Here is a 26,942-nt window from a genome sequence, read left to right as displayed (position 1 = left end):
GCTATTGTTTCTGGTTCTCATTTATAAAAGTGCGTAGAATTAAGATTCAGATTAATATTAATCCCACAGGTTTATGTACAGCTTTGAACCCCACACGTTCAAACACCCCATATCACCATATACTGTATGGTAAATTCTACACGTTAATTTGCATAAACACCCCCAAATCACCATATATAGTAAATACTACACTCTCATTTGCATAAACACCACAAAGTCACCATATATGCCAAATTATTGTTTGTGTTCAAGATCTAAAGATGAGTGTTACGATAGATCAGAATGTCAACTTTCATCTCCTGATATTTATGTTAAATAACTTTTTTTTTTAAATATACCTTTTGTTTGACCAATGTTTCAAGTGATGAAAAATATAGTTATACGTGACTGATGTTTACTGTTGCAGGTGTTTCCTGTTATCCTGATGTGTCCTATTAGATTGATTGTTTAAAACATTTAAGCTCTTGGATTCACCTGTGTTAAAAAGTATAAATTAACATGCACTAAAACTTACTGCATCCTGCATCCTGAGAAAGCAATAAAGCACTGGTGTAGTCAAAATTTTCCTTATACTTTATTCTCCTTTTTGTTAAATGTATTATTTTGTATCTGAATGACATCCTTATATTTGATTTCTATTTTGATTTCTCTTTGTACTTGTTGATCATCTGCACAAATATTGACCTCATGACTTAGACTCTATTATATTTGTTGGTTGTGATGTATTGCTTTACCTTTAATAACATCCTCAGATTTTAGTTTCAGATTTCTCAGCACTCTAGAAGAATAAGTTTATTGTGCAATTTTTCCTCCTGCTCTAGTGAACCTGAAAGTAATCAGTTTCTTTTTCTTATATCATAATAAAGCTTGTGGATTTAGGATGTTTCTCCACCATGTACAACAACTAGACATCAGACAGTTCAGCTAAGGAAATCAGCAGCAGCTGATGCTGTGAAGAAAACTCCCAAAACAACAGTCAGTGACTTCACCCTTGCCCTGACGTCAACTACAGGGCAAGGGTGAACTTTTCACAATCCATTGATTTAAGAAGAGTGAAAACAGAAATATAGGACCCAAGATGCAAACCCTTAATCAACAGTGAGAATTAGAAGGTCAGACTGGAATCCTGAATAAATAGAGAGATGAGCCACGTTTCTGGAACCAAAATGAACCTCTAACAAAGTGAAGGAAAGGTCAACATGTGGAGGAAGAAAGCTGGATGACATTGAAGGTGTCATTGTCTAAGCTGTTTAACACATCTAGATAAAAATATCAGGAAATGAAAGCTGAAGATCCAAATGTCTGTAGTATACAGCAATAGCAAAAGAATAGGCCTTGAAATAAAAGCTGAATGGAAGATGATTTTTTAAAAAAGATTTGATTTAAAAAGAAATGAAAGATAAATGTCACCTCAGGAGAATTGTATTGTAGTAACATTAACGATATGACAAAAAAAGCAAACCTATAGTGTATATAGTCAATACTCAATTGCTTCTTCTACCATTTTCCACATATTTCTTTATCATTCTGTGTCATTTCATCTATTTGTGTAGCAGTTTAACCAGATACAGTAAGTTTAGCTGAAGCCGGTTTCTTTTTGTTTTTTTGCTTTTTCTGATTTTTCGACTTACAAGCCAGCACTTGTAGATGAGACTGATATCCCATATAATTCCCTACACTATGGTCTCCTCATTTCCAAACAGTCCCAACTAACCCTAACCCCTAACCCTGACCCTAACTCAAAGAATCTGACATTTTTATAGGAAAATATCTGTAATATTCAGTATAATGTAATTTTACTGTCAAATTTTTAATACTGGACATGGTCCAAACCACTCCACAGACGATGCCATTGCCACGGCCCTTTGTTTAGCCCATATCCACCTCGACAATAAAGACACTTATGTACGAATGCTGTTCATAGACTTTAGTTCAGCAGTCAACACAATCATCACTCAGCACCTGATTGAGAAGCTGAGCATGCTGGGATTGAACACCTCCCTCTGCAACTGGATCCTGGACTTTCTCTTTATTCTGCAAGGTCAATATCACCCCTTTGAGTCGTGTGAGCTTTGTGAATCTCTGAAAGTCTTCCTCACACTGTCTCTGAGTTCCCTGTCATTCAGAAACACTGCTGACCCGACATGCCCTCAGTCAGTAGGTTGCAGGAAAATAACTGGCTTGGTGAATTTAAAAAAAAAAAAATGTCACTGTCCATTCATGACTTAATTGAGGTTCTTGACACAAAGAATTTCCAGGTGTTTACTTAAGGAGTTACTTCCTTAACTAGTATTCCCTCCAACTGTATTATCTTGCCTGTTGATCCTTAAGCCGTTAATAATGCTGACTTTGCTCCACAGTGAATGTTGTAGTGGCTAATTATCTCACACGAGTAGTGTAAAAAAAAATGCTGAGTAAATCACATGTTTCACTAGTATATGTGTAACTACAGAGGCCTCACAAGAATAATGTATGTAGGACAAAGGTAGATAGGTATGTGAAGCAACCAAAGTCCACCTTTGTCTTTTCTTACCCTACCAACCTATACAATAAGACGTAGTTGTTGTTGTCTTCAGCTGCTCCTGTTTGGGGTTATCACAGCAAAGTATCCAATGTATTTATGAATGTGCCATAAATCCCAGTACAGGAAGTAATTTAGATTCATTTAAAAGATGACACCATCTACTTTATTAGAAAGACCAGCACAACTGCTTATTTATGCAGCTTTCCCACCAACCAATCAGAGGCTCTCACAGTGCTCTATGTGAATATAACTGAGCATGAAAAAAAAAACCCGGAGCAGAACAGACACGGGTTGGTCCTTTCTAAATTTTTTGTTGTGTTGTGTATGCTTTTCCACTCTCCACCATGGTAAAGAGTGTTTTTCTGAATTATTAAACTTTCACATCATTCTGTGTAAACTGTAGTCACTGTTTGTGAAATACTCAAAATAGCTTATCTGGCACAAACAATCATGCTATAGTTAAAGTCACAGAGATCACATGTTTGCTCTTGAGTTTATGGAGTAATTGCATGATTTTTTTTGTGCCATTGTGCTGCTGCTATATGATTGGCTAAATGGATAACTGCATAAATGAGCAGGTGTTTTTAATGAAGTGGATGGTGAGTACTACTGAATTCACATAAGTTTCCTTGTTTTGGTGACACTATGCATCACGTTACTCCACAGCAATCTGATCCACGTACTCATCCATGTACATATTTGCTAATACTTGCTTACACTGAGTTTGTGTAAAGGGTGATGTGTTTCTTGTTCTTTGATAAGGATATCAACTGATAATCAACAATTAACTTGCGTTCAAGGACAGATATTTATGTCCTTGACTTATTTGCAGTATGATATTGTGCATTACATGGCCCCTGTACTTGGACCTAGACAGACTGGCTCAGAGAGACTGGAAGAGAGAGAAACACTTCATAATGTAACTGAATGAATTAATTAACCATAAGAAACAAACTAGGATGGAAACGTGTATTTCTTTCCCAGCATTTCCTTTCATTTCCAAATTTAATAAGATGTTTCTTGTTGACAAACCAACACAAGAAGCTTGAAACACAAACTCCATCAGCAATCACACCAGCGTTCAAACGACCAGAATTAAACATCCTCTCTGTGTCTTGGCTCTAAAAACCTGACAGCGTTTTTCTTCTTACATCGATATAAACTTTAACCCAATTTAAACATTTTCCTTTCTGCTGTCCTGAGACTTTAGCATGAAAACCGAGACCAGCTTTTGTTGACTTGGCACTTTTTCACAGGATGTTATAACCTTACAGTGATCACGTTCTAGTGGCGTGAAGACAAAATCCAATCCCTTTCCAAGCGCAAAACAAACATCCAATCAGAACATGAGGATCAGGGTTCGGCTTTCCAGCAGCCAATCGGAAATCAGGTAAAAATACTGTGTCGTTCACAATCAAGCTGTAATCAAGCGTTAAACGGGCGGAATCTTATGAGACCGAGCATCTGGACAGCAGCACTTGCGGCTCTTATATCTTCTCACAGTTATTTAATTACACAATGGAAACGAAAAAGATTCTTAACTTTGGTTCAGGACCGGCGAAACTTCCTAAAGCTGTAAGTTTTATGTTCTTGTTGTAAATGTACAGGTGGTGTTTGTCTTCATCTGTTCTCTTCCTCATCCTCATCCTCAGCGCTGTGGGGGGGAGCTGCAGCTCTAAACAAGCGTTGCAGCTCACCTGGAAACGAATGTAATGTTGAACGCTGCAAATCGGATTGTTTTTCAAAATGAGTTTTAATGAAATATCGTGTGAGAAAACAAGAGGCATTAATAAGTCAACAGTTTCACTCCTTACTGTTGCATCAGCCAAATATTCTTACTTTCTTGACGTGCAAAAAACCCACCGATGTTCTCATAGTTTAGGGAAAAGATTAATGTGTGGCTCGGTTTACGTTTAGCGCATTGTTGTTTTTTTTATATTTATATGCTTTCGCGCATCTTTCTGCGCGCTCAGTTTCGTGACGACATCAAACACCGAGGTCCCTTTTAACCTGTCGTGCACAGTGGTGTGTGTAGCAGCTCCACCGGTTACAGAGCCATATTTAATAGGGCGACGCCTGAGACTTGTCGGCAGGGCCTCTCCACCCGAGACGCGTTGGCCGGGAGTAACCTCTCCACCTTTAAATAAAGGACCATGAGCAATGCTAAGGTCAAAAACCAGGATGTTCTCACAAATAATTCACAAACCAAATCTGAATTTTTGAAAAAATAGTAAAAATGAAAGAACATTTGTGACTATTTAACTTTCAGTACTGTAACACATTCATGTACTAGCATGTTGATGTGGTTTGGACAGTGTATTCCAGTGTTATGTTGTTGGACAAGTCTGTATAGTTTTTCTGTATGCTTGGTGTATACACAAGGATTAAATGTTCTGAGTTTGTGCTAGAGAAGGATTGCTTAAAGATGTTGAGCAATAGTAAGAGTTGTTATTTAATTAGTCCTGAGATGTCTGCTTAGCCGTATCATCAGCTTAAAACAGATGGAAGATTCTGATTGGTCCCAGATTCTCATTGGTACAAGAGAGACCATAGACCATTTCAGTTTGTTTTGCTGTGGCTGAATCTGTGAATGAACCTGAATTGAATTATTAGTTGTTACCAAGATCATAGTGACGTTAATGTGAATTAGAGGAGATTCTGTTTCAGTTCTTTGATAGCAAAGTAGTAGGGGAAGACATGATTTTCCAGTTTCTTAATTTAAGCCCTTGTGAATACATTTCATACCTGGAGGGTTACAACTGCTTTAAGTTGTTGCCAAGGCAAGATATTTTGCTAAGATGTTCCAAATTCAGACAGCACGGGTTATTAAGGTTCAGATTAGACTGCAAAATGACCTAAAAGGAAATGCTACGAGTTGGCAGGTGATTTTATTTATGGTAAATGTCAGAAGAAACGAAAGCCTAAAAATAAAGCTTCAACTCCCACAGTGTGAATAGTTAATATTACAGGGTTGTAATCTTGCCAAATAAAAGCCTACAGGCATGTTAAATGAAAGCACTAAAATGAAATTAAAGTGTTTGGATGTTTATAGGATTCATCTGGGATTATAATTTTAACCAGCAGATGAACTGTGACTTAGATTTTTTTGTTTATCTTCTGTAGCTTTCTACTTGTTTTAGAGCTATGTCCGGTATACTGAGGCATTGAGTACTGCTTATAATTTATTGCAGGGGTGTCAAACTCAAATCCACAGTGGGCCAAAATATAAAACTGAGATAATGTCACGGGCCAAACTGAATATTTATTGAAAAATTAACTGCAACTGATATGTAATGTTCAACCTTTGGAAACAAACTTTAGTTTTGTTTGAACAAAGGATTTGGAACAACCAGATCTTGATATTACAAACACATAAGAAATGAAATTTGAAATAAGACGCATCATTTATAAAACTGTGCGTAGGATCCCTACTGAAAGTTTACGTGCGCCCAAAAGCCAAAAATGGCGTACAGCAAAAAATATTCCGATTTATAAAACCGTGCGTACACACACCTGTATGCAATGTTCCCTTAGATGTGCGTACGTGAACCAGCCTCATATCCCGCCCTGTACACGCCCATTTTTAACCATAAATAGTCAATGCAAATCACCTCATGAATGCTGTTCGGCATGTAAATGAGAGTGGAATCCCATATATACCTGGAAAACTGGCATGCAAGAAAGTGAAAACGTGTATTTCTGTTACTTTTAAATAATGGCGACAGGTGAGAAAGGAGGAAAAAAACGTAATTTCTCAGACACTGAGATTGAAACACTTGTAGGGGAGGTGGAGGCTTGGAAAACTGTTATTTGGTGACCACAGCAGTGGGGTCACTAATAAAAAGAAGCAGTGCGAGTGGCAAAGTATTGCTTCTGCCGTCAATTGTGTCAGCGTGCCACAATGTTTGTGAGGGTCATATTGGAGTCACATATGATTTGCACATTAATAGAATGCACATGCTTTCTATTAACATAAGCAAATTCATTTTCAGATGGTGCCCTTATAGCAACATGAGGGCAGTCAGTTGCGCCGATTACATTTGGGAAACCAGACATTGCTGCAAATTGCATTTTAATTTCGGCCTGTTCTCGCACATTGTAGGTGAACCTGATGTATCAACTACCCATATTAAGTATACCATTCAAAACGACAGCTATTATGGCACTCAGGGATGGCTGTGATATACCAGACCTATAGGGTGAGATGATGGATTCCAATAGAATTATTTCATATACAAAAAGGTCTTAGAGACAAAGTTGAGGATTACTTATAGTTTTTTTTATATAAATACTTAACCTGTCTGCCAATTCCCACTTCAAACCTCCGGGTGCCAAGAACCCCAGAGTGGTGAGGACTTGTATTTGGACTTGGATGGCATGGTTCCGGCGTGTTGCCCTCTCTAAACTAGACCCAATTCAGCACATAGATCCAAGAGCACAGCTCTAGGGAATCTAACTCGGCTTATTAGCAAGTCATCATCATGGGCCAGGAAATCATCATGGTCCCTGAAATCTCGTTCTCTCCTTATTCTGCCATTGGCGTAATCTTCCAACAGTGCCAGCAGTGCCATCATGAAGCATTACATACCCGGGTCACCGGAGGATTTATATGTTTCTAGCAATTAGACTGATCGTTAACACCTTGATAAAATCACAGAATTAATTTGTGGCGAAAATTTAATACGAAAATGTTATAGTGAACACATGCTTCTTCATGACGGTTTTGTAATGAACACCGTAATAGTTAGGACCGATGATGAGTAGCGATTGTGTTTCATGACTGTATTTGCAGACTTTGACATTTTATGATATATGTACATTAAGGAAAATATTTCGTTTTTACACTGTGTTCTGCAGTTCTCTAATAAAAGGGTATTTCATGCTATTCTGTATCACGTAGTCGCGATATCTCCTCCTGCGCTTCCGTTGTGGACAATGAGACTGTAAGGCAGCGCTGATTATTATAATTTTTTTTTTTTAATACATTTTGAATTACGTTTGGATTTTACTAGATGTATATAGCCTAGGGGCACGGTGGCTTAGTGGTAAGCACGTTCGCCTCACACCTCCAGGGTCGGGGTTCGATTCTCGCCTCCACCGTGTGTGTTCTCACCGCATCTCTTCGCATGTTCTCACCGTGCCTCAGGGGGTTTCCTCCGGGTACTCCGGTTTCCAACCCCGGTCCAAAGACATGCATGTTAGGTTGATTGGCATCTCTGGAAAATTGTCCGTAGTGTGTGATTGCGTGAGTGAATGAGTGTGTGTGCCCTGCGATGGGTTGGCACTCCGTCCAGGGTGTATCCTGCCTTGATGTCCAATGACGCCTGAGATAGGCACAGGCTCCCCGTGACCCGATGTAGTTCGGATAAGCGGTAGAAAATGAGTGAGTGAGTATATAGCCTAAAACAATCGGCACAAATAACACCGTTGGATTTAATCTTCATGATAATGTGGAAATAACGTATGAAATGGAGTGAAAATGAAATGTCATTATTTCTTATAATCGTTCTTCTCACATTTATTTTCTACAATCTAACTTCAGTTCACGACCTCACCATCTGTGTCGCCAATTCCCTTTGTCTCCAGAATGTGCGTACGCACGTCTCAAAGTTTGCTTAAAGGTGTGCACATTCTCCCGTCAAGTTTGTTTTTTATAGATCACAACCTTTGCGTGGGAACTGGCGTACGTACGTTTCCAGCCCCGTTTTGTGCGTGCGCACGCACGCTTTATAAATGAGACCCCAGGTCTTTATTCTTATATATAGGTCCTTATACTTCTCATAATGTTTCGTTTCATAGTGTCTTCTTATGTCATATTCTTTCGTTACAGACACGTTAGCTCTGTACACAAGACAATCAGGTCTTTCCTTATATATTATATTCATGAACAGATAATCTGCCTCCCACCTGTCTTGAAAGCTCCTATTGTCCATCTTTCGTTTGGCCATTTTTGTGGAGGGTGGAATTAACTTGCCCGATGTGACTGTAGCATGGTTGTTAACGACTGTCAACAGAGAATGAGGGGCACTTGCTGTTCGTGACTACGCGTCAATACAGTGGCAAGGCATTCTGGGATTTGTAGTAGCGGAGCATGCGGCTAGCCAGCTGTAATGCACATTTGATATGATCTCGTGGGCCAAATATAATTACACCTGAGATTGACATAAATGCTGTATTGCATCATGACTGAGCTGAAAATTAAGCAGATTTTTCTACTGAAACAGGGAAGTGGTGGCTCAAGTGGTTAAGATTCTGGGTTGTTGATCAGAGGATCGGGGCTTAAGCTTAAGCCTCTGACCCCAACCTCTATAGTTGACACACGTGAAGAAAGGAACTGATTTATATTTTGGAATTGAACCAAACACAGCAAGGTTAAATGTCTGAGTTTTGTTTTGTTTTTCTTCAGTAGCTTCCTTTCTAATAGAAAGTAGTTCAGGCATACTAGAGTAGACTTCCTTCTTGGATGTTCTTTCTTAAGGTTCTTTTATTTTACAATATCTGTTTCAGTTGGTTTATTTATTGATTTTGACCGAAAATTACTTGAAAAGAAATTTTACTTTGAATCTAAGAAATAAGCCCCGATTTAATGGTGGTGTATGACATCTGAAAGTGATACAACAGATGACTAGATGTTTTATCTCTACTGTGACTTAGCATTTCAGTCCATTTACTTGCGATTCGTTTGGATTTGTTCAGTAAGTGCAATTTGTTAATGCTGCTGTTTAAGGCAGACAGCATACTCGTGGTCTGTGTAAAAATTAAATTTATTTGTATAGCCCTTTTAACAATTTCCCATTGTCTCAAAGCAGCTTTACAGAAGTATGAAAACAGGAGAGAGAGAAAAAGAAATAAATATATAATAATAAGAAGAAGAAGAAGAAAAAATAAGGATAAAGATAAATAAATGAATATATACAATTAAAGTTTAAAATTAATTTAAAAAAAGATTAACTTAAAATTTAAAATACTATATATCTATCCCTAATGAGCAAGCCGAAGGTGACGGCGGCAAGGAAAAACTCCCTGAGATGATATGAGGAAGAAACCTTAAAGAGGAACTAGGCTCAGAAGGGAACTTATCCTCATTTGGATGACATTCTACAGTAGATAGTGTAAATGTAAATAATGTCCTTTCTACAACCGTTTATAATAGTGCAACCGAGAGCTCCTGAGCAGAGCCGATCCTGACCTCCCTGGGGCCCTCAGCAAAATTCTGCTAAGGGGCCCTCCTACCTGACCCGTGAGCCATGTAAACCATTTGCCACACATTCACACTTGACACCCCACTGCTCCTACTACAAACCTCCCTCCTTTTATAAAAAGTTTGCTCCATCGCTCGGTCAAAGAGTTAAACAATACAGAATTGAATGAGGTATAAACAAATCTTTATTGAATGGAATATTTTAAATAGAATTTTGAGTTGAATATTAGCAATTGAATTTAAAGTGAATATTAACATTAACTTAAATAAGCAGAAAATATAATATAACAAAATATTATATACATATATTAATATGTATATATATTAATATAAAGAAATAGAACACAGCTTTGGATTTTGCATTAGGCCCCACTTAAACTGCCTCCCTCAGATTCCTCTTTGTCCATTTTCAGATATAATATGACTTGGCTCTTGCTATATTCAGCTAGTGAATATGCAATAGAAGATATCAGAAATTACATTTTTACTAGTGTAAAATCTAATTCCTGATATCAAAAATATGGTTACTACTAGAAATCACACTCTTAATATTTATATTTTAAGTATTGTATACTGAATTCTTGATATCAAAAATCCATATCATGTGAATGTATAAAAGCTAAAATGGCTTGCCATACAGTATCACTGTGTTTTATAGTATGCAAGAGAGCAATACTTGATCCCTGATGGTTATTATTTACCGAGGGATGTGCATTCAGATTGACCTGGGATTATGCCCATTCCAATGTAAATCCATTGGTTTCCATATTGCATTATCGTTGTTCTAACCTTGATTGAGAGACTTTAAACATTGTCATTTAGGAGTGCTATCACGCTACTTTGTGTATTGTTCCCCACACAGATGTTGCTGCTGGAAAGCGCGTGTCATTTCATGCACGATTAAAAGGAAAAGGATACCAATTAGTTATTCATTTTAAGAGACCCGTCTTTTCTTTTCTCTTGTATATTTAATATTGCTCTTTAATTAAGCAAAAATACATTTGATCAGATTAATCGATGAAATTTTTGGTAGAGTACTTGATTACTAAAATATTCAATAGCTACAGCCCTAATTATAAGTCTACGAAAATATACTTGAATAGTTCAACTTCAAGTATGATTAGAGTAAGAATAACTTGTTACTTTTTCATATTTCTGCAGATTTTTTATTTCAAACTATATTACTGTACTGTATCGGGTTTGTTTTTTATATTACAGATGTATCTCCGTCTACCTCAGTTTTATTTATGTTTAAAAAACACTGCACATATTTTAAAACACTTTATTCACCAGAAGGTGAACAGCTAGTGAACTTCCTAGCACTAAACTTGCACTAAATTCTCAGGTTTCTCTATGTTTATATTTAACACTTTGCACTATTTTATTACACTTTATTTATTATTTATTAAGCATTTCTTACATTTTCTTTCATTTTGCACCTTAAATGTTAAGAGATAATTGTTAAGTGTTCATTGTGACTTTAGACTTATGTTTACATTATAATTATTTGAGTTTTCCTGGTTGTTGACATTTCTGTCTTAATAACTGAAGGGATTACGATAAGAGGAAGGTTTAGTTTAAAATAAAAATGTTTAATTGTAATATATTTTTCTCCTGGTCCTTATTTTAAATGGGCCATAAAACAGGGTTCCTGCGGGGTCTTAAAAAGTCTTAAAAGCATTGAATTTATTAATTTGGAAATAATACCTTAAAAAGTCTTTAAAAAGTCTTGAATTTTGATGTTTGGGTCTTAAAAATTGTGCTGTATGTAACTTCTCCATATTGTAATTTTCCTCAGTTTCATTTGTCAACCACGATTATTTTGAATGACGTAGTATAAAAGAGTGGCGGAACCAATAATTGAGAACGCAACGCAGCCCCGGGTCACCGTACAAAATACTGCGAACACGCGATGCCTTTAGTAAAGGAAGATCACGCGCTACGACACCACAGCCATAGACTATAACACAACACAACATAACAAGCAAAGGAGAAGCGCAAGAAATCAATGAAAATCTCAGCATTCCACAGGAAAGGTTGACTGACGTAGTGTTAATTTCGTCAGACGAGACGAGACGAAATATGTTCATCAACAACCTAAAATTTTCGTCTACAATTGTCTCTGCTTTTTCAACAGCTGTTACGCCTTTAAAATATTCAGCACGAGTTCGCGGCTTCGCGCTGTTGGTCAAGTTACAGGTCCGCGAAGCGGATCCCGCTTATTATATTGCTACCTACCAAATAAATCGATAATTTGACTCAAAATGATGATTTAAAAAGGAGTTTATTGATTTAAAAACAATTGTATTGTTTCCGCTAAAGAAAAAAGTGCGCTCCATCTCTACGGTTAGAACCCTGTGTGTCCATGGCAATGGTGTGTTATAGTTCGTCTGTTATCAAGAAATAAAATAGTGTGTGCGTAGAAAGAATTCGTCCACACGCCGCTCAAAAAATAAATATATAAATAAATAAAAACTCCTGAGCGCAAGTCCACCCCTGGTCTAGGCAGCTTTTTGTGTTAAATTATATTTCCTGTCGTGCGCAGGCTCTTTTATTGTACATGACAGCTTATGTTGCGATGACCGGTCTTTGCATTACGATTAAAAGTAAAGTAAAAAATGTGATGTGCAGTCAAGTTCGAGTGTTTAAACGAGTGTTCTCAACTTCTCACTGATACTTTTGTGATTCGTGGAGTTTTGACCAGTTTTATAGCCTTGATATTGTTTCTTATTCAAAAGTGGTGACAGAAAAAACTCAGCACCCCCAACCTGAAACCTCTTCCCACGCCTCTGTCACAATCACATTATAATCAAAATTAATAATTAGGCTTAAAAGCAAATGTATATGTAAGGGAATCAAGTTTAACAATTACATGTAATATTGCTCCAAATATCATCAACAATGGTGTGTGCAATACCATGTATAACTTGCATTAAGTTGGTAATTTATATATATATATATATGTGTGTGTGTATATATATGTGTGTGTGTGTGTATATATATATATATATGTGTGTGTGTGTATATATATATAATATGTGTATATATATATATGTGTGTATATATATATGTGTGTGTGTGTGTGTGTGTATATATATATATGTATATATATATATATATATATATATATATATATATATATATATATATATATAATATATATATATATATATATATATATATTACACACACACACACACCCCTACAGTTTTGATATTAGGCTTTTCATTAAGTTATTTATTTCCACTATAACACTTCTGTTCTTGATATTATTGCATTTAATGAGGCCTCGTTGTATTTATTCTTACAATAGATTCCAGATGTGGTCAAGCTACAATTTTTGACTAAAAATAGACTAAAATTAAAAGACTTTTAGTCGACTAAAACTTGACTAAGATACCTTGAGTTTTCTTTTGACTAAAACTAGACTAAAATGACGGGACTTTTAGTCGACTAAAACTTGACTAACAAAAAAAGATATGTGAATGACTAAATATGACTAAAACTAACAAGGACATTTGCCATAAGACTAAATTAAAAATAGATGACGAAATTAACACTAGACTGACGCACGCAGTTATATTTTTAAAGTTTGTATTTACGTTAGCTAGCTACCAATTTCATTCTGAGGTTATGGGGAAATGTAAATTTAATGAAGCATGGCTGTATAAAAACTCTTTTCATCATTGGTTAAAACCAGTGGACAACAACGTTTTTGAGGCCTTTTGCACCATATGCAAAAAAAGGATTCAGCAAGGTGCAATGGGAATGAAGGCATTAGAGTCTCATGCCAAGTCGTACAAGCACATTAACGCTCTCAATTGACAAAAACAAACTCCTTCCATCGCCTGCGTGTTTCAACCAACTGATGTTAGCCAGCTATTTGCTAATGTGCCTGAAGCGGCAACAGGAGCTAATGTTAGCCAGCTTGCTGCTAGCGCTGCAGACCCTCCAGCTATGGTCGCAACTAGAGTGGATCTGCGCATAGCTTTTGGGTCCACACCAACACTGACCTGATATCCAGGTCCAACCTCTTACGGAGAGGCCATAAGGAGAAGTTGACGGAACTGGCTGTCCTTGATAAAGACATTGCTGCCCTGAGTGAAGAGCTAAGGAGTTGACTGTGTTTCTTAATTTAATTTAATTTAATTTAATTTAATTTATTGTTGAGTTCTGATTTTCGATGTTTATTGTTCAGGGGTCTCTCAGTTCCCCATATTCCCAGCATGGAATAAGTAGGTAGCTCATGTTAAAAAACAACTTAACATTGTTCGGCAAACTTTCTTGTGGCCTACTGAAATGTTTTTATTTTTCACACTGCGTGGCTTATCTTTTACCCATTCCACATTTGAAAAATGAATGAACACAAGTTCAAGGATTTTGTTTTTCTTTGCTGGTAGGGACGTGAAATAGGTATTAATTTTTTATATAAATGGTCTTAAAAAGGTCTTAAAAAGACTTGAATTTAACTTGAGGAAACCTGTAGGAACCCTGATAAAAAAGTTCAATAATTATCGATATCGACCGATAGGAAACACTGATGTCGTGATACAGTTTTAGGCCATATCGCCCAGCCCTAGTTTGAAATAAAATCTACAAATTCACAGAGGAATTCAGAATAAGGTCCAGGAGGTCTGTAAATAACAATAAGAGGAACTAACTCGGTAGACTTATTGTTTGTGGCTACATATATGTTAGTATAAAGTACATATCTGTTAGACATGGCTGATGTATATAACTATAACCGGGAGAACAAGGTTCGTTAATGCGACAAACTAGTTTGGTTTAACCCATGTTTCTGTTAAACACAGAACACTAAACTTCTGATCAGTAATCAATTCATTAACCATAAGGGCTTTAGATGCAAGAGATCCTAGTCCTAGCTTCAGTCCTAGCTTCAGATAAAAGGTGCTGGCTGTGCATTCACTATGATCTAATTTTATGCTAATAAGGTTACTACAACAAATTTTCAGAGTATTTATAGTTTTTTGTTTAGAAAAAAACACAGTCTCTATATTGTGAATATTTGTGACGACTCAATGCAGCTAGCAAGATAGGTGGATTAGCCTGCTTGTCTGCTCCCTGGCTCTGGATTGTAACCGGATTAACTAGGCCTGTTCTTAAACTATGTGCTATACTGTAAGAAATGAGAGCAGCACCTTCCCGTTTGGGATGGGCCAGCCTTGCCCTCAAAAGTGCGGCGCACCACATTGTTTCGAGCACCACCTGGACATCCAGCAGTTCAGTGACCATAACCTGCTGTGAGCTACATCGCCACGCCACATTGGGATGGGGCCAGAGCATACTACAGCATTGGACATCACCTTCGCTAATTTACACACCTCTAAAATATTACTCTTAGTAAACTCTGACTGACGAAGGCGTAAATCGTTAGCTCCAACATGGAAAGCTACCTTTGAGTACCTATGCTTGCCTAAGACCCTAAGATTACCTGTTATGTCCGGCATCCTGGCTCCTGGAATACACCTTCCCAGTGCTGCTGGAGCCCCTAAAGGCCTAGCTAATTTCACATGCCTTAACACGGAGTCTCCTATAACCAGAGCTCTTTCAGGTTTCTTAGTGGGTGCTGAAAAAACGGCTAATAATGACTGGCTTTTTGTGCTGTTTTCTGAAATGCTTAAATGTCAGGGTTTAAAAAATGATTTAAAAAATGAGTCGGTGACTCAAATGCTGAAGCTGCTAAATAAGAGTTGGATTAACATCAGTTACAGCCAAAGGTTCTACTGATTCGAACAATATACATTATTCACATAAACATGTAAAATATAAAATCTCTGAAATATTTTTTATTTATTTTTTGCAATTTTGAAATTTAAAGGTAGTCAACAGAAATTAAACTAAAGACTCCATGCTTGCTAGCAATCAACGCCAACTTCTTCAGCTTCAGGACTTTTTTGTCCTGAAAACAACAGGAGTTGTTGGTGAGTAAATGAGGCTGGAGTTCTTCGTACGGAGTTATAACGCATCTCAATGAGGCTTCTTCCGCAAGTGTGGGCCTCATGCAATCTGCCGACATGATCATTCCTGTGTCCTAATGACCTCCGGTCCTTCTCTATACGCACACAAACATCAAAACAGTCTTATGGTAAATGATTTAGATTTACTATAAATATCATAGGAGGCTGGAGCTTGTGTCTGAGAACTCTGCTGAGTTTAAGAACTTCCTGTACTGATGAATAAAACCAACTCTCTGCCTTTCCTTCAGGTTTTGATCCAGGCCCAGAAGGAACTGCTGGATTACAATGGGCTCGGGATTAGTGTCCTCGGTATGTAGTCTTTTTGATGTAAAATCCAACTGTGTAGCATGTGTATGAGAGAGAGCGAGTGAGAGAGACTGTATCTGCGTGTGTTCATGTTAACATTTCACCTTTTTCTACCTAGAAATGAGCCACCGGACAACAGATTTTAACCAGATCATCACCTCAGCTGTGTCTCTCATTCGTGAACTTCTGTGAGTCCTCAAACTCTGCTGTGGTTCTGTTTGGATGTGAAAGTAACGAGCTATGCAGTGAACCTGTACCTCAGCGCTGCTCAGTCCTCTGACCTGAGAACGGAGAAGTGTTACTCTGTTTATAGAAGAAGACTCCAGTGTGAGCTCTTTGTAACAGTCATTCACTTCCATTTTATTGTTGTAGAGCTTTATTTATTGTTTAAAAAAAGGAAGATTTTAATTAAAGGGAATTTGCTCTTGGTTTATTTGTTTAAACTTCGAGATAGAGAGGATGATGAACTTCTGGCTATTATAACTTAACTGACAACAGAAAGGATTTTCCACAATATTAATTGAAACTATGAACATATTAAAAATAAGGTCTAAGGTTTTGTTCTTAAAAAAAAAAACACACAATCTTTAGCAAATTACTTTGCTCTTCTGTAAGGGGAAATAAAATAATTTTATGAAGTCTTGTTGTAGGAAAATAAATCAAGCTTCAGCGTGTAAAAAGTAACTCCTTGTTTCTGCCTTGTTATATTTTATTCTTTCCCTGTTCGACATGTGCCGTATTCTCATGAAGACAACAGGGCCATAATTCTTAGTGCAGAGTGCTTTAGTGTTCCTAGTGATTCTTTGATAATGTGGCCGTATTTCCCCCACATTAAGATTAAAGAGAAGATCCCAGTAAAGAGAAAAGTTATTCATAAAGCATCTTAAGCCTCTTAAAAGTCCTCCTCTCTACTCCTAACACTTTTTGATCTTAAGCAGTCTTAAGGGTTAAGAGTTTCTTTAGCAGTGGAGAAAATGGCCAAAAGGTGAAGATCACTACAGATAAGATGGAGTAGGGATTTGACTGATCCACCGTCTCTCAGGGTAAGAGGTAGATCTGCAGCATCTAACAAAAGTGAGTACACCCCTCATATTTCAGCAATCATTTTATTATATGTTCTCAAGGGGAAAAAACTATAGAAATGAAAACTGGATATACTTTAGAGTAGTCAATGTGCAGATGTTTAGCAGTAAAATAACTCAACTTTAAAAATAACTCAACATGCAGCCATTGGACACAGATTTTAAATGTTCACTTAGGGTGTACTCACTTTTGTTGCCAGCTATTTTGACAAAGTGTCAATATTTTGTGTGAGCAGCATTGTGAATACACCAGAGCTACACGAGTTGTTGCTGGGATCCTCATCCACGCCTCTATAACGACATCACAGAGCTGCTAGATGTTAGACACATGACGCTTCTCCACCTTCCGCTTGAGGATGCGCCACAGGTGCTGAATAAGGTTCAGGTCTGGAGACATACTTGGCCACTCCATCATCTTCACCTTCAGCTTACTCAGCAAGGACGTTGTCACCTTGGTGTGTTTGGATTTGTTATCATGTTGGGAAACTTCCGTTCTGGAGAGAGGGCGTTGTGTTCTGCTTCAGAATGCTACAGTACATATTGGAATCCATGTTTCCCTCATTGAAGCACAGCTCCCCAGTACCAGCAGCACTCATTCAGTCCCATACCATGATGCTACAATTACCATGCTTGACTGTAGGCAAGACACAATTTTGTACTCCTCACCAGGGCATCGCCACACATGCTGGACACCATCTGAGCCAAACAAATTTATCTTAGTCTCATCAGACCACAGGACATGGTTCCAGTAATTGACAGACAGCTTGAACAGGTTGTCTTCAGCAAACTGTTTGCAGGCTGTTTGTGACCCAGCTTCAGAAGATGCTTCTGGGACGACGGCCATGAAAACCGACTTGTTGCAGTGTGCAGCATATGGTCTAAGCACTGACAAGCTGACCTTCCGTTTCTGCAACCTCTAAAGCAATGCTGGCAGCACTCTTGCATTTGTTTTTTGAAGCCGGATTCTGCACCTGATGCATAGCACAATGACTCAACTTCTTTTACTATTGTGAGGCTCGTTACAAGTGGAACCCATATTGGTAAATCTCTGTATGACCCTGGCCACTGTACTCTAACTCAATTTCAGGGTGTTGCTGGATTTTCAGGGACCATAAGGCACCATGTTCAACATGCAGTGGTCAGTATGAGGGAATTGTACTCAAAGCATCAAATTGTAACTGCTCTAATACAAGATACACTAATATACATGGTCCTGTCAAGCAGACAAAAACATGAATATGATGCATAATCATGATTTTCTGCATTGACCTTGAGTTCCTAAGGAGCTCTCAATGTCATTTCTACAACAGTTTGTAGTTGTGAAAATATTTACATTTGTTATTTACTGTCTGGTGTCCCCCAAATGAGGATGGGTTCACTTCTGAGTATGGTTCCTCTCAAGGTTTCTTCATATCATCTCAGGAAGTTTTTTTCTTCCCCCCATCACCTCCGGCTTGCTCATTAGGGATAGGGATAGATGTTTGATTCTGTTGCTATACTTCTGTAAAGCTCAGAGTTGCTCTTAAACTAAGAATCCTAGTTATAAAATCTTGCATGTTTAAATCTAGCCACAGGGGTTGCAAGCCAGTGACTTCTGTTCCAGATTCTTGTTAGAAATGTTTAAGCTAAATTAGGAGCTCTCTGTGATCATTCTTAGAAGCTTCATGAATATAGGTCCTGGTCAGTAAACTTTTTGAATATGGAAATGTTCTACATATTTCACAGTAATTTGGCTTACCTTTTCTTTTCTTTTTCTTACCCTTTTCTACAGAAATGTACCAGAAAACTACAAGGTTTTGTTTATGCAAGGTGGTGGAACAGGCCAGTTCAGTGCTGTTGCTCTGAATCTGATCGGTCTGAAGGAAGACAGATGCGCTGATTATATCGTAACAGGAACCTGGTCTGCAAGCGCTGCCAAAGAAGCCGAGAAGTACGGCAAAGTGAACGTGGTGAATCCAAAAGCGGACCGATACACCGGTGAGTTAATCAGAAGACATAAGCTTCTGTGAACTCCATCCCAGTGTGAAAACAGACCATGAGAATGAGGTACAGTCATAGGAAATTGTGAGTGTGTATAGATTTTAATGTAAGAAATAGTTTTGAGTAGGTGTGACTTTTTTTGGAAAACAGAAAACATTATCCCTGGAAAATTCTTGTTGTGTATAAACCTCTGACGGATTCCATGTTCCAGAAAAAATCTGGGAAAATGGTCGTCATGGAAACGTATGCACTGTTGTAAACTTTTTCCAGAGAAGACCAGGAGACTTGGATATTCTTGTACAGTAGTCTTTATTGTAGATACACGATGAAACGAGTCTGCAAGTCAGAGCGTACTGGCACGGGCGCTGCAGTCATCAAGTCTGACTTAAAGTTGTAATACATTGTAAATATACACATTTTAGGGGCAGTCCCATCAGATAGAGACAAAACACTCAGGTGACAATCAAAGCATGAAAGGATGCAACAGCCCCCACACCAGATCCTGGACTTTCACCCACCCTTAATTCCATTAACATAACAGTCTTTCGCAGACCCCTTCATTATCATAGAAACAAGTTCACCTCTAATGCTTGGCATTCCTTCTTGACTCAGATCTTGAATGAGATACAGGAACCACAAGCCCAATGTAAAGTTTGAATTGAACTAGCATTGTAACTTGATTGGGCTTCTATATGATCCACAGAAATATGCTAGAACTAAAAGGAAAAAAAAATGACTTAAAATTATTTTCCCACAGCACGATCTGTCCCACAGCTCTGTGAAGCCCATGAGGTCAGAAGTTTCTAAAATACTCAAACCAGCCCGTCTGCCACAGTCAACAATGCGATTTCACACATTTGGCCCTTGACATGATTGTTGGTGGTTTTTGACTATTTCTAACTCCTGGGATTTTTCTCACTATGCATTCTTTGGAGGTTCTACAGAATGGATCAAACAAACAGGAAGGCTACAGTAACTCATCAATATTAGAAACCAGTGATAAGCAGAAAAGAAAGACAATCTTAGAAACACAAGACATCAAGCCTTGAGGTGGATGAGCTACCTGTACAAGAGCAGAACAACATGTCAGATTCAGCCTTGATCGATAGTCTGAGGCACTAAGAAAGGACTGTTCCTGCTCTTTTTATAATCTTCTGTCAAGCGTCTGTTCCTGATCCCAGTGTAGTCTCAGATTCCTGGTTTTGTCTGAAGAAGTGGAACAGACATGGATCCCAATGTGGAGGTCTGACTTTAATCCTTTTGCTTTTGTTTAATGGAGATTCATAATGTGTCCCCTCACAACAGAGGACTAATGTTTTCTTTATTGAAAAGAAAATGGACTCCAACTGCTGATCTTTATTGTGTTTCCTCGTTTATTGGGAACATGCTGTTCTTTATCACTGCTGAACAGTTAAAGTCCTCAGTTACTCCTCAGGTTGATTCTTTTGACTCTGTTTAGCTTCAGGACTCAAGACTTGAATTAGGCTTAAATTTTATTGCTCATAAAACTTTCTCTGTCCAGTCCATGAGTAGAGTTTCAGTTTTTAAACAAAATTTAAAGAGAAATCATCAAATATTGGATGTTCTTATTTTCATTATGCCCCTCTAAAAAAATCTTTTTAATACATCGATTTACCTTTTCTTGTTTTGAATAAAATTTGGATTAAGATCCAGGCAGTGAATGAAGATTAAGCTGTTTTTTCTCCTTCCTTTAGGGATCCCTGACAGCAGCAGCTGGTCACTGAACCCTTCAGCATCCTACGTCTACTTCTGCTGCAACGAAACGGTCCATGGTGTAGAGTTTAACTTTGTTCCTGACACCAAGGGCGTGATTCTCGTCAGTGACATGTCGTCCAATTTCCTCTCGCGACCAGTAGATGTGTCAAAGGTGTGAAAATTTTACTATTCACTGTTGTGTTGCCAGTGTCTTCTTTTTTCTTTCCCCCCACAGGTTTAATTTTATCTTTCTTTGTCCTGCTCCAAGTTTGGGCTGATATTTGCAGGTGCACAGAAGAATGTGGGATGTGCAGGAGTCACTATTGTGATCGTAAGAGAGGATCTGCTGGGAAAAGCTTTAAAGGAATGTCCGACGATCCTTGATTATAACGTGCAAGCTAAAAATAATTCCCTTCACAACACGCCACCAACCTACAGGTAAAGAAGTGTAGTTTCCTTTTGTTGTCTGGGGTTATCATCTTTCTATTAAAAATAGAAGTAATAACTAGAACGTACATTTCCTGAAGAAAATGTGAATGGTGCTTGCACGTGGCAAGTTCCCCTCATCGTGCTGAGTGTTTTGATATATGACAATGTCTATGTTGTGCTAACATTTGATTTCGCTTATTTTGGGGGCGTGGCTACACGTGATGTCAGTTCCCCTCATCGGGCTGGGTGCCAATACTTTTGGAATCATTGGATTGATAGTGTGGAGTTGATAGTTACATGTATTGTCTCCTTTACATCTACAGTCACTAGGAGAACACAGGAGAGAAGCGTTGCCTGAGCTCTGTGCACGCTGCATGTGTGGGAGCTTAAAGGAATTTTAAGAATTTCCCATTCATTTCTATGGGATTTTTTTGGCCGCTTTTTTGTCCGCTGTGCGAACATCGTTGGTCGGATCGCTTATAAAAGTCAGAGCATACCTCTCCTCAATGAGCCGGTCGATTTGACACCTCATTCATGGGTCTAGGACAAAAGCTGCGGGACAAGTTACACGCCGAAGTTTTGTCCAGAAGAGTATGCAGGATAGTAAGAATTCTGCCCCTGATTGGGTAATACCCGTTGCCATCGTTGGTTTGATTGGTTTGTTTTAGGGTTACGGGCCGTGAATCACAGCCAATCAAGAGTCAGAGGAGGGCGGGATGCCGCCTCGCCGGTTCTTTTGACCGAGTCAGAGTGACAGAAAATCCATATGAAACGATGGCATCTCCAGATACCCCCCGCGTCCAGCTCTGAAAGGTTCAGAGCTGAAACGAAAGTGGATGCAGAAGTACAGACGTGAGACGTCTCTTTCAAGTAGCTAACCTGCCTAACATGCTGTCCATCATCAGCCACATCTTAAGCATCCCAGTATCCACTGGTTATGTGGAAAGGATCTTTTCTAGAATGGCCAACAAATGGAGTGACAGCAGGAACAGGTGCTCTGTGGAGCTCATTAGGAGTGAGCTCTTGATCACTTTTAACTTTGAGCAGTCCTGTTCAGAGTTTTACTGTAGCTGTTTGAAAGACAAACAGCTTCTCAGTACTGCACGGAGTGACAAGAAGTACACTTATAAAAGAAAGTAGGCCTGACATGCTCCAATACTGCACACTACTACTTCTGGTCTGCTGATATTCACTGATATACATCCACTGATGTTATGTTCATGATGTTCATGGAAGATCTTTTGCAAGTTTGCAAGTTATAATTACTAAGTTATGGATCTGTTAATTTAATAATAAGTTAATAAAATGTAGTTCACATCTCACAAGTTCCTCCAAAAGCTTATTTTTTATGTTCTCAGTCACACTTTGTTGGCGTATATTTATTATTGTCATAGCTGTGTATTCAATATGACCACTTAAGTTGTGATAGTGAGAGACTGAGTGCATCTGTTCACACTGATTTCAATAGCTGATATCTTATTATAATGTCCATTGGTATCAATCTTAATATTTTTATGAATACATGTTTTAAGTTATGATATACCACCACTGGCACACCATCGGGACTGTGGTCATCGTGGCCCCGAGGGGTGTGGCCCCCGCTGCAGCAGGCGTCCCTTATTTTTCTGTATTGAAGGTGGCAACCCTAGCTGCGGCACAACCGAAAGGCCAGTCGGTACACCAATTTAAAAGTTTGTTCAGAGTATCACCCTAAAGGAGCTGGCCGAGTTTGGTGTAGATAGTTCAAAAGTTTGCCGAGTTATAAACCTCCAAAGTTTATAATGGGAGTCTATGGGGAAAAAAGGCCACTTTGAGACCCGGTACCGGAAGTACTGGTACTCGGATCGCTTAGAAAAGTCATAGCACACCTCCTCAATGAGCCGGTCGATTTGACACCTCATTCATGGGTCTAGGACAAAAGCTGCAGCTGTTTTCTTTAGCTAGGGTCCTGTAGAAATCCTTCAGTAACAGAACTATTTTGCTTTCACTGATTCATTCTCATTTGTCGTTTTTTTATCTTGGTCCGGGTCACAGAAAAAAAACAGCTGGACTAGAAACAAACTGGACTTTTGTGTTTTTATTTATTTATTTATTTATTGTAGGGTGAAATCATCAAAGTTTGTAGTTTTTGGAACTAGTTTTTTAGGCAAACTGTAGTATCCTTAAAATAATGGTCATTTTTAGTCATGAATCTCTTTAGTTCATTGGTCTCCCAGTGACTCCTATAACATCCCATAATGTAACTAGACTGTAGTCTCATGTACCAGACTGTAGTCTGTACTGAAAAAGCTGTAAACACCACTTCCTCCTTCCATAAGGGAAGCAGAGCGTCACGATGGCTTTGTTAAAAAACACCACATGTCTCTCAGGAATCCCATAGAATCCAACCAATCAGATGATGACTTCACAGAGACAGTAACAGTCTAGTTCACTTGTCACATTTTGACTGAATATCCTGCTTTCTGAGGCCTGTAGCGTCTTTTACATAATGTCTGTAAATTACATTAAGTCTGATTAATACTGATGGAGAGATCACGTACACTTATTTTGCTTTTCTTTATTTTATTTATAGCATCTACATTGTGAAACTGGTTCTGGAGTGGCTCAAGAATAACGGTGGCACAGACCTCATGAACCAACTGAACAAACAGAAATCCTCGATGATCTATGATATCATCAATAACTCCAATGGATTTTACTCGTTAGTAAACAAAAACAGTGTATTATCATTTAAAACTGTAATTTATCATGTGAAATGTGTTGGTGTTGTTTAGTAACGGGACAAATATTCTTAAACGGCATATCTAGCAATGTTTGAGCTGGGTCAGAGTGCACATTGTTTTGTTATGGGGCTTTAAAGCTTGGAGTTTTATTTCATTGGTCCTGGGTAAAATCTGATAAATGTTAAATGTTTTTAATTTTTTAAAAAAATTTTTTTTATAAAAATAACTTTTTAATAAATTGTTTAAGCAATTAGAAATAAGTACTTGGGCTATACATACTAAAAATGAGCTAATAAGGCCATCCTTAAAAATATTTTGGTTTGCCGTAACAGTAAAAAAAAAAAAAAAAAAAGGGTCGGTAGGTAGGTCTATTTTTTTTTTTTTTCAAGTTTCAATGTAAAAAAAAAAAGTATAATTTTGGTGATGGTGATTACATAGGTATGAATTTAAACAAATTAGCATAACGTCACTGACTGGGTCTTCAACCCGTACCTTCGGTCGAACACACCATTCGCATTTCTGTTGTAAAAAGAGAAACATTGTGCAGAAGTATTATTTGCTGTTATGCGTGAGTGTCCGAAGCTGCAGTTGCTAGTGATGTGCGGATCAATACTAAAGAATCGATATTTACGATCCCAACGTCTCCTGCTCTAGTATCGATTCTCATATAAAAAGATCAATATTTAAACTCAGTAATTTGGAGTGAGTGTTTATCATAAGTAACTTGCTGTCACCAGAAAAGTCTAATTATATCCGGTTAGGGGAAGGAACTACTTCTCCTTCCGCCGGTCAGGTGTTTATGGCTCTGTGACGGAGCCGGCCGCTGAAGCCCTTCATTTTCCCGCTATGAAGACTGCAGACTGACTATGGCTGAGCGCAAAAGGAGTCATGTCTGGCTGTATTTTAGCTGTAAAAACAGCAGTGACGCTGTTTGTGATGTGTGTGGAAAGAGTGAAATACAGTGGTAACACTACAAACCTCGCTAAACATCTGAGGATAAGTCATAAGAGTGAATATGATGATATAATGAAACGGTGGTCTGAGGAGGAGGTCCAGGGAGAGAAGACGCAATGTGTTAGGGCAAGACAGACTTCAATCAGTGAGTCATTTGGCAGCAGTGGCAGAAGTTATCCAGGTACAGAGAGATAGCGTGATAGTCGCGTTATCACTGACTGTGGGAAAGTTATTCACGTCTGTTAAGGCTTTAGTTTTTTAATGTTCAGGAGTTCCCCGGAATCCCAGCATTCTTACAACAAGCTAACAGAAAGCAGTTTGTTCAAATAGAAAATACTAGTGACACATGAAGTAAGCTATCCTAATGAAATAAATGCAACGAGTAGCTTTCCCATGGATATAGAATATTTTGTTTCAAAACAAATGTTTGTTTATTGTAAAAATGTTTGTTTATTGAAAAAAAAAATTGAGGTACTGATTTTCAAGGGTGCCTGATTTACATTTGTTGTTAAGAACAGCAAAAAGTGGATATGGAATATTTTGTGACAAGGTTAAGAGTCACATTTTGTTTTACAAGTCTGAGATTTTCCTTATAATTAAATAATATGAGAGTAGTTTATTGTCTTGTCATTATGCAGCTATAATTTGGAATTGGTAAGCCTACAGCCTACTTTTTTACTTTACTTTAAACTAGTTGTCATATCACACTACACATAAAATACGTAAAAAGTATTGCTATCAGTATCGGCAATACCAGCCTGGGTATTACTTGGTATCAGATCGAATAGGAATTAAGTCACTAGCAGTTGCTGTGTGACGCGTTCCAAAAAAAAAAAAAAAAAACCTGAACGCGCTCTGAGAGAAAGCCATTAAAATCAATTTCCTATTTTCGTTTTTGAAACTTGTGTTGGTTGGTCCAATCGATTCGTGCAATAGATTTTCGAACAATAGAATTTGTATTAGTTGTTTGAAGAGTAAAAAAATAATAAAAAAATTGGTCTGTCTTAATGCAAATTTACAACCGGCAAGTCGGTCGGACTTAAAGCAAAAAAATAAATAAATTTGAGTCTGTCCTAAATTGACAGGGTCGGTCAGGTTACGGCAAACAAGAATATTTTTAAGGATGGCTTAAATGTCTCTGATTTATACCTTTCATTTTTATTTCATTGTAATTACCTCACAGACCAAAGATGTTATAAAATCTGAACTATTTATTCGTCTTACTGAGCTTACTGAATGTTTCCGTAGATGCCCCGTCAATGTATCATGCCGGAGTCACATGAACATTCCGTTCCGTATCGGGAGCCTGGAAGGAGACGAAGCCCTGGAACGACAGTTTCTGGAAGGTGCTTCCAAACTCGGGATGATCTCTTTAAAGGGACACAGGTATTGTACATCATGAAAAAATGGCATATATATTAATAAGATCTGTTTTTACTGAGACTAAGCGTAATCCTGGAAAAAAAATTATCAAGTCACAGCCGTCCGTGACCAAGCCTTAACGATATTATTTTGACAGGTCTGTTGGGGGGATAAGAGCTTCTCTGTACAATGCAGTGACTGTGGAAGAAACTCTAGCTCTTGCCGCCTACATGAAGGAGTTTCTAAACAAGCATCAGCCTATTAAAATGGATCACTAAATTACACGTCATATTTCTGACAAGCCTTAATCACAACTAACGTAACTTGTTTTTTGTAATAATATGATAAGTGTATAGAGGTCACTTGTCTTTATAGAAGGGCATTCATGTCTAATAGAATTAAATAATGTTATTGAGTCTTTAATTAATATTTTTATAATACTTATTAATACTTATTAGTTTTGCTAGTCACACTCCTCTGGTTAGGAACACATCTAGTCAAAACTGTTTTGTCTAGTCAACTAATGATTGTATTTTTTTTTTTTTTTTAACAATTAATAAGTAACTCAACGCTGGGACTAAGATGAAACCTGACCATGTGGTTCTCGTAGATAAACAAGGACATGTATGCAGTAGTCTGAATGTATGCAAGCAAAACATGGGAAATAAAATGATTTTCAAAGTGAAA

General features: G+C 37.9%; 1 protein-coding gene across 3 annotated transcripts; it reads left to right on the top strand.

Moving 5' to 3' along the window:
- The first annotated feature begins 3,943 nt into the window (after positions 1 to 3,943).
- Positions 3,944 to 26,942, top strand: psat1 (phosphoserine aminotransferase 1). 3 transcript variants are annotated; one of them, XM_060883207.1, is made up of 9 exons: positions 3,944 to 4,099; positions 15,952 to 16,012; positions 16,128 to 16,197; positions 18,863 to 19,068; positions 20,787 to 20,959; positions 21,056 to 21,225; positions 23,789 to 23,917; positions 26,142 to 26,279; positions 26,413 to 26,942. In XM_060883207.1, exons 1-9 carry the CDS (start codon positions 4,043 to 4,045, stop codon positions 26,531 to 26,533), a joined length of 1,125 nt encoding a protein of 374 aa, XP_060739190.1. In that variant the 5' UTR covers positions 3,944 to 4,042; the 3' UTR covers positions 26,534 to 26,942. The 3 variants fall into 3 exon arrangements, with proteins under 3 accessions (XP_060739190.1, XP_060739192.1, XP_060739191.1); XM_060883209.1 differs by lacking the exons at positions 3,944 to 4,099; positions 15,952 to 16,012; positions 16,128 to 16,197 and adding an exon at positions 16,208 to 16,336; XM_060883208.1 differs by lacking the exons at positions 3,944 to 4,099; positions 15,952 to 16,012; positions 16,128 to 16,197 and adding an exon at positions 16,416 to 18,229.

Source organism: Tachysurus vachellii, chromosome 12 (assembly GCF_030014155.1).
Source record: "Tachysurus vachellii isolate PV-2020 chromosome 12, HZAU_Pvac_v1, whole genome shotgun sequence".
Taxonomy (NCBI): domain Eukaryota; kingdom Metazoa; phylum Chordata; class Actinopteri; order Siluriformes; family Bagridae; genus Tachysurus; species Tachysurus vachellii.
This window is presented reverse-complemented; position numbering and strand designations above follow the sequence as displayed.

Bases quoted from the DNA above. Each gene is read 5' to 3' on its own strand.
- psat1 (XM_060883207.1), top strand. From the start codon at position 4,043: ATGGAAACGAAAAAGATTCTTAACTTTGGTTCAGGACCGGCGAAACTT. The intron at 20,960-21,055 runs GTGTGAAAATTT...TCCTGCTCCAAG, and splicing joins GACCAGTAGATGTGTCAAAG to TTTGGGCTGATATTTGCAGG. The intron at 21,226-23,788 runs GTAAAGAAGTGT...TTTTATTTATAG, and splicing joins AACACGCCACCAACCTACAG to CATCTACATTGTGAAACTGG.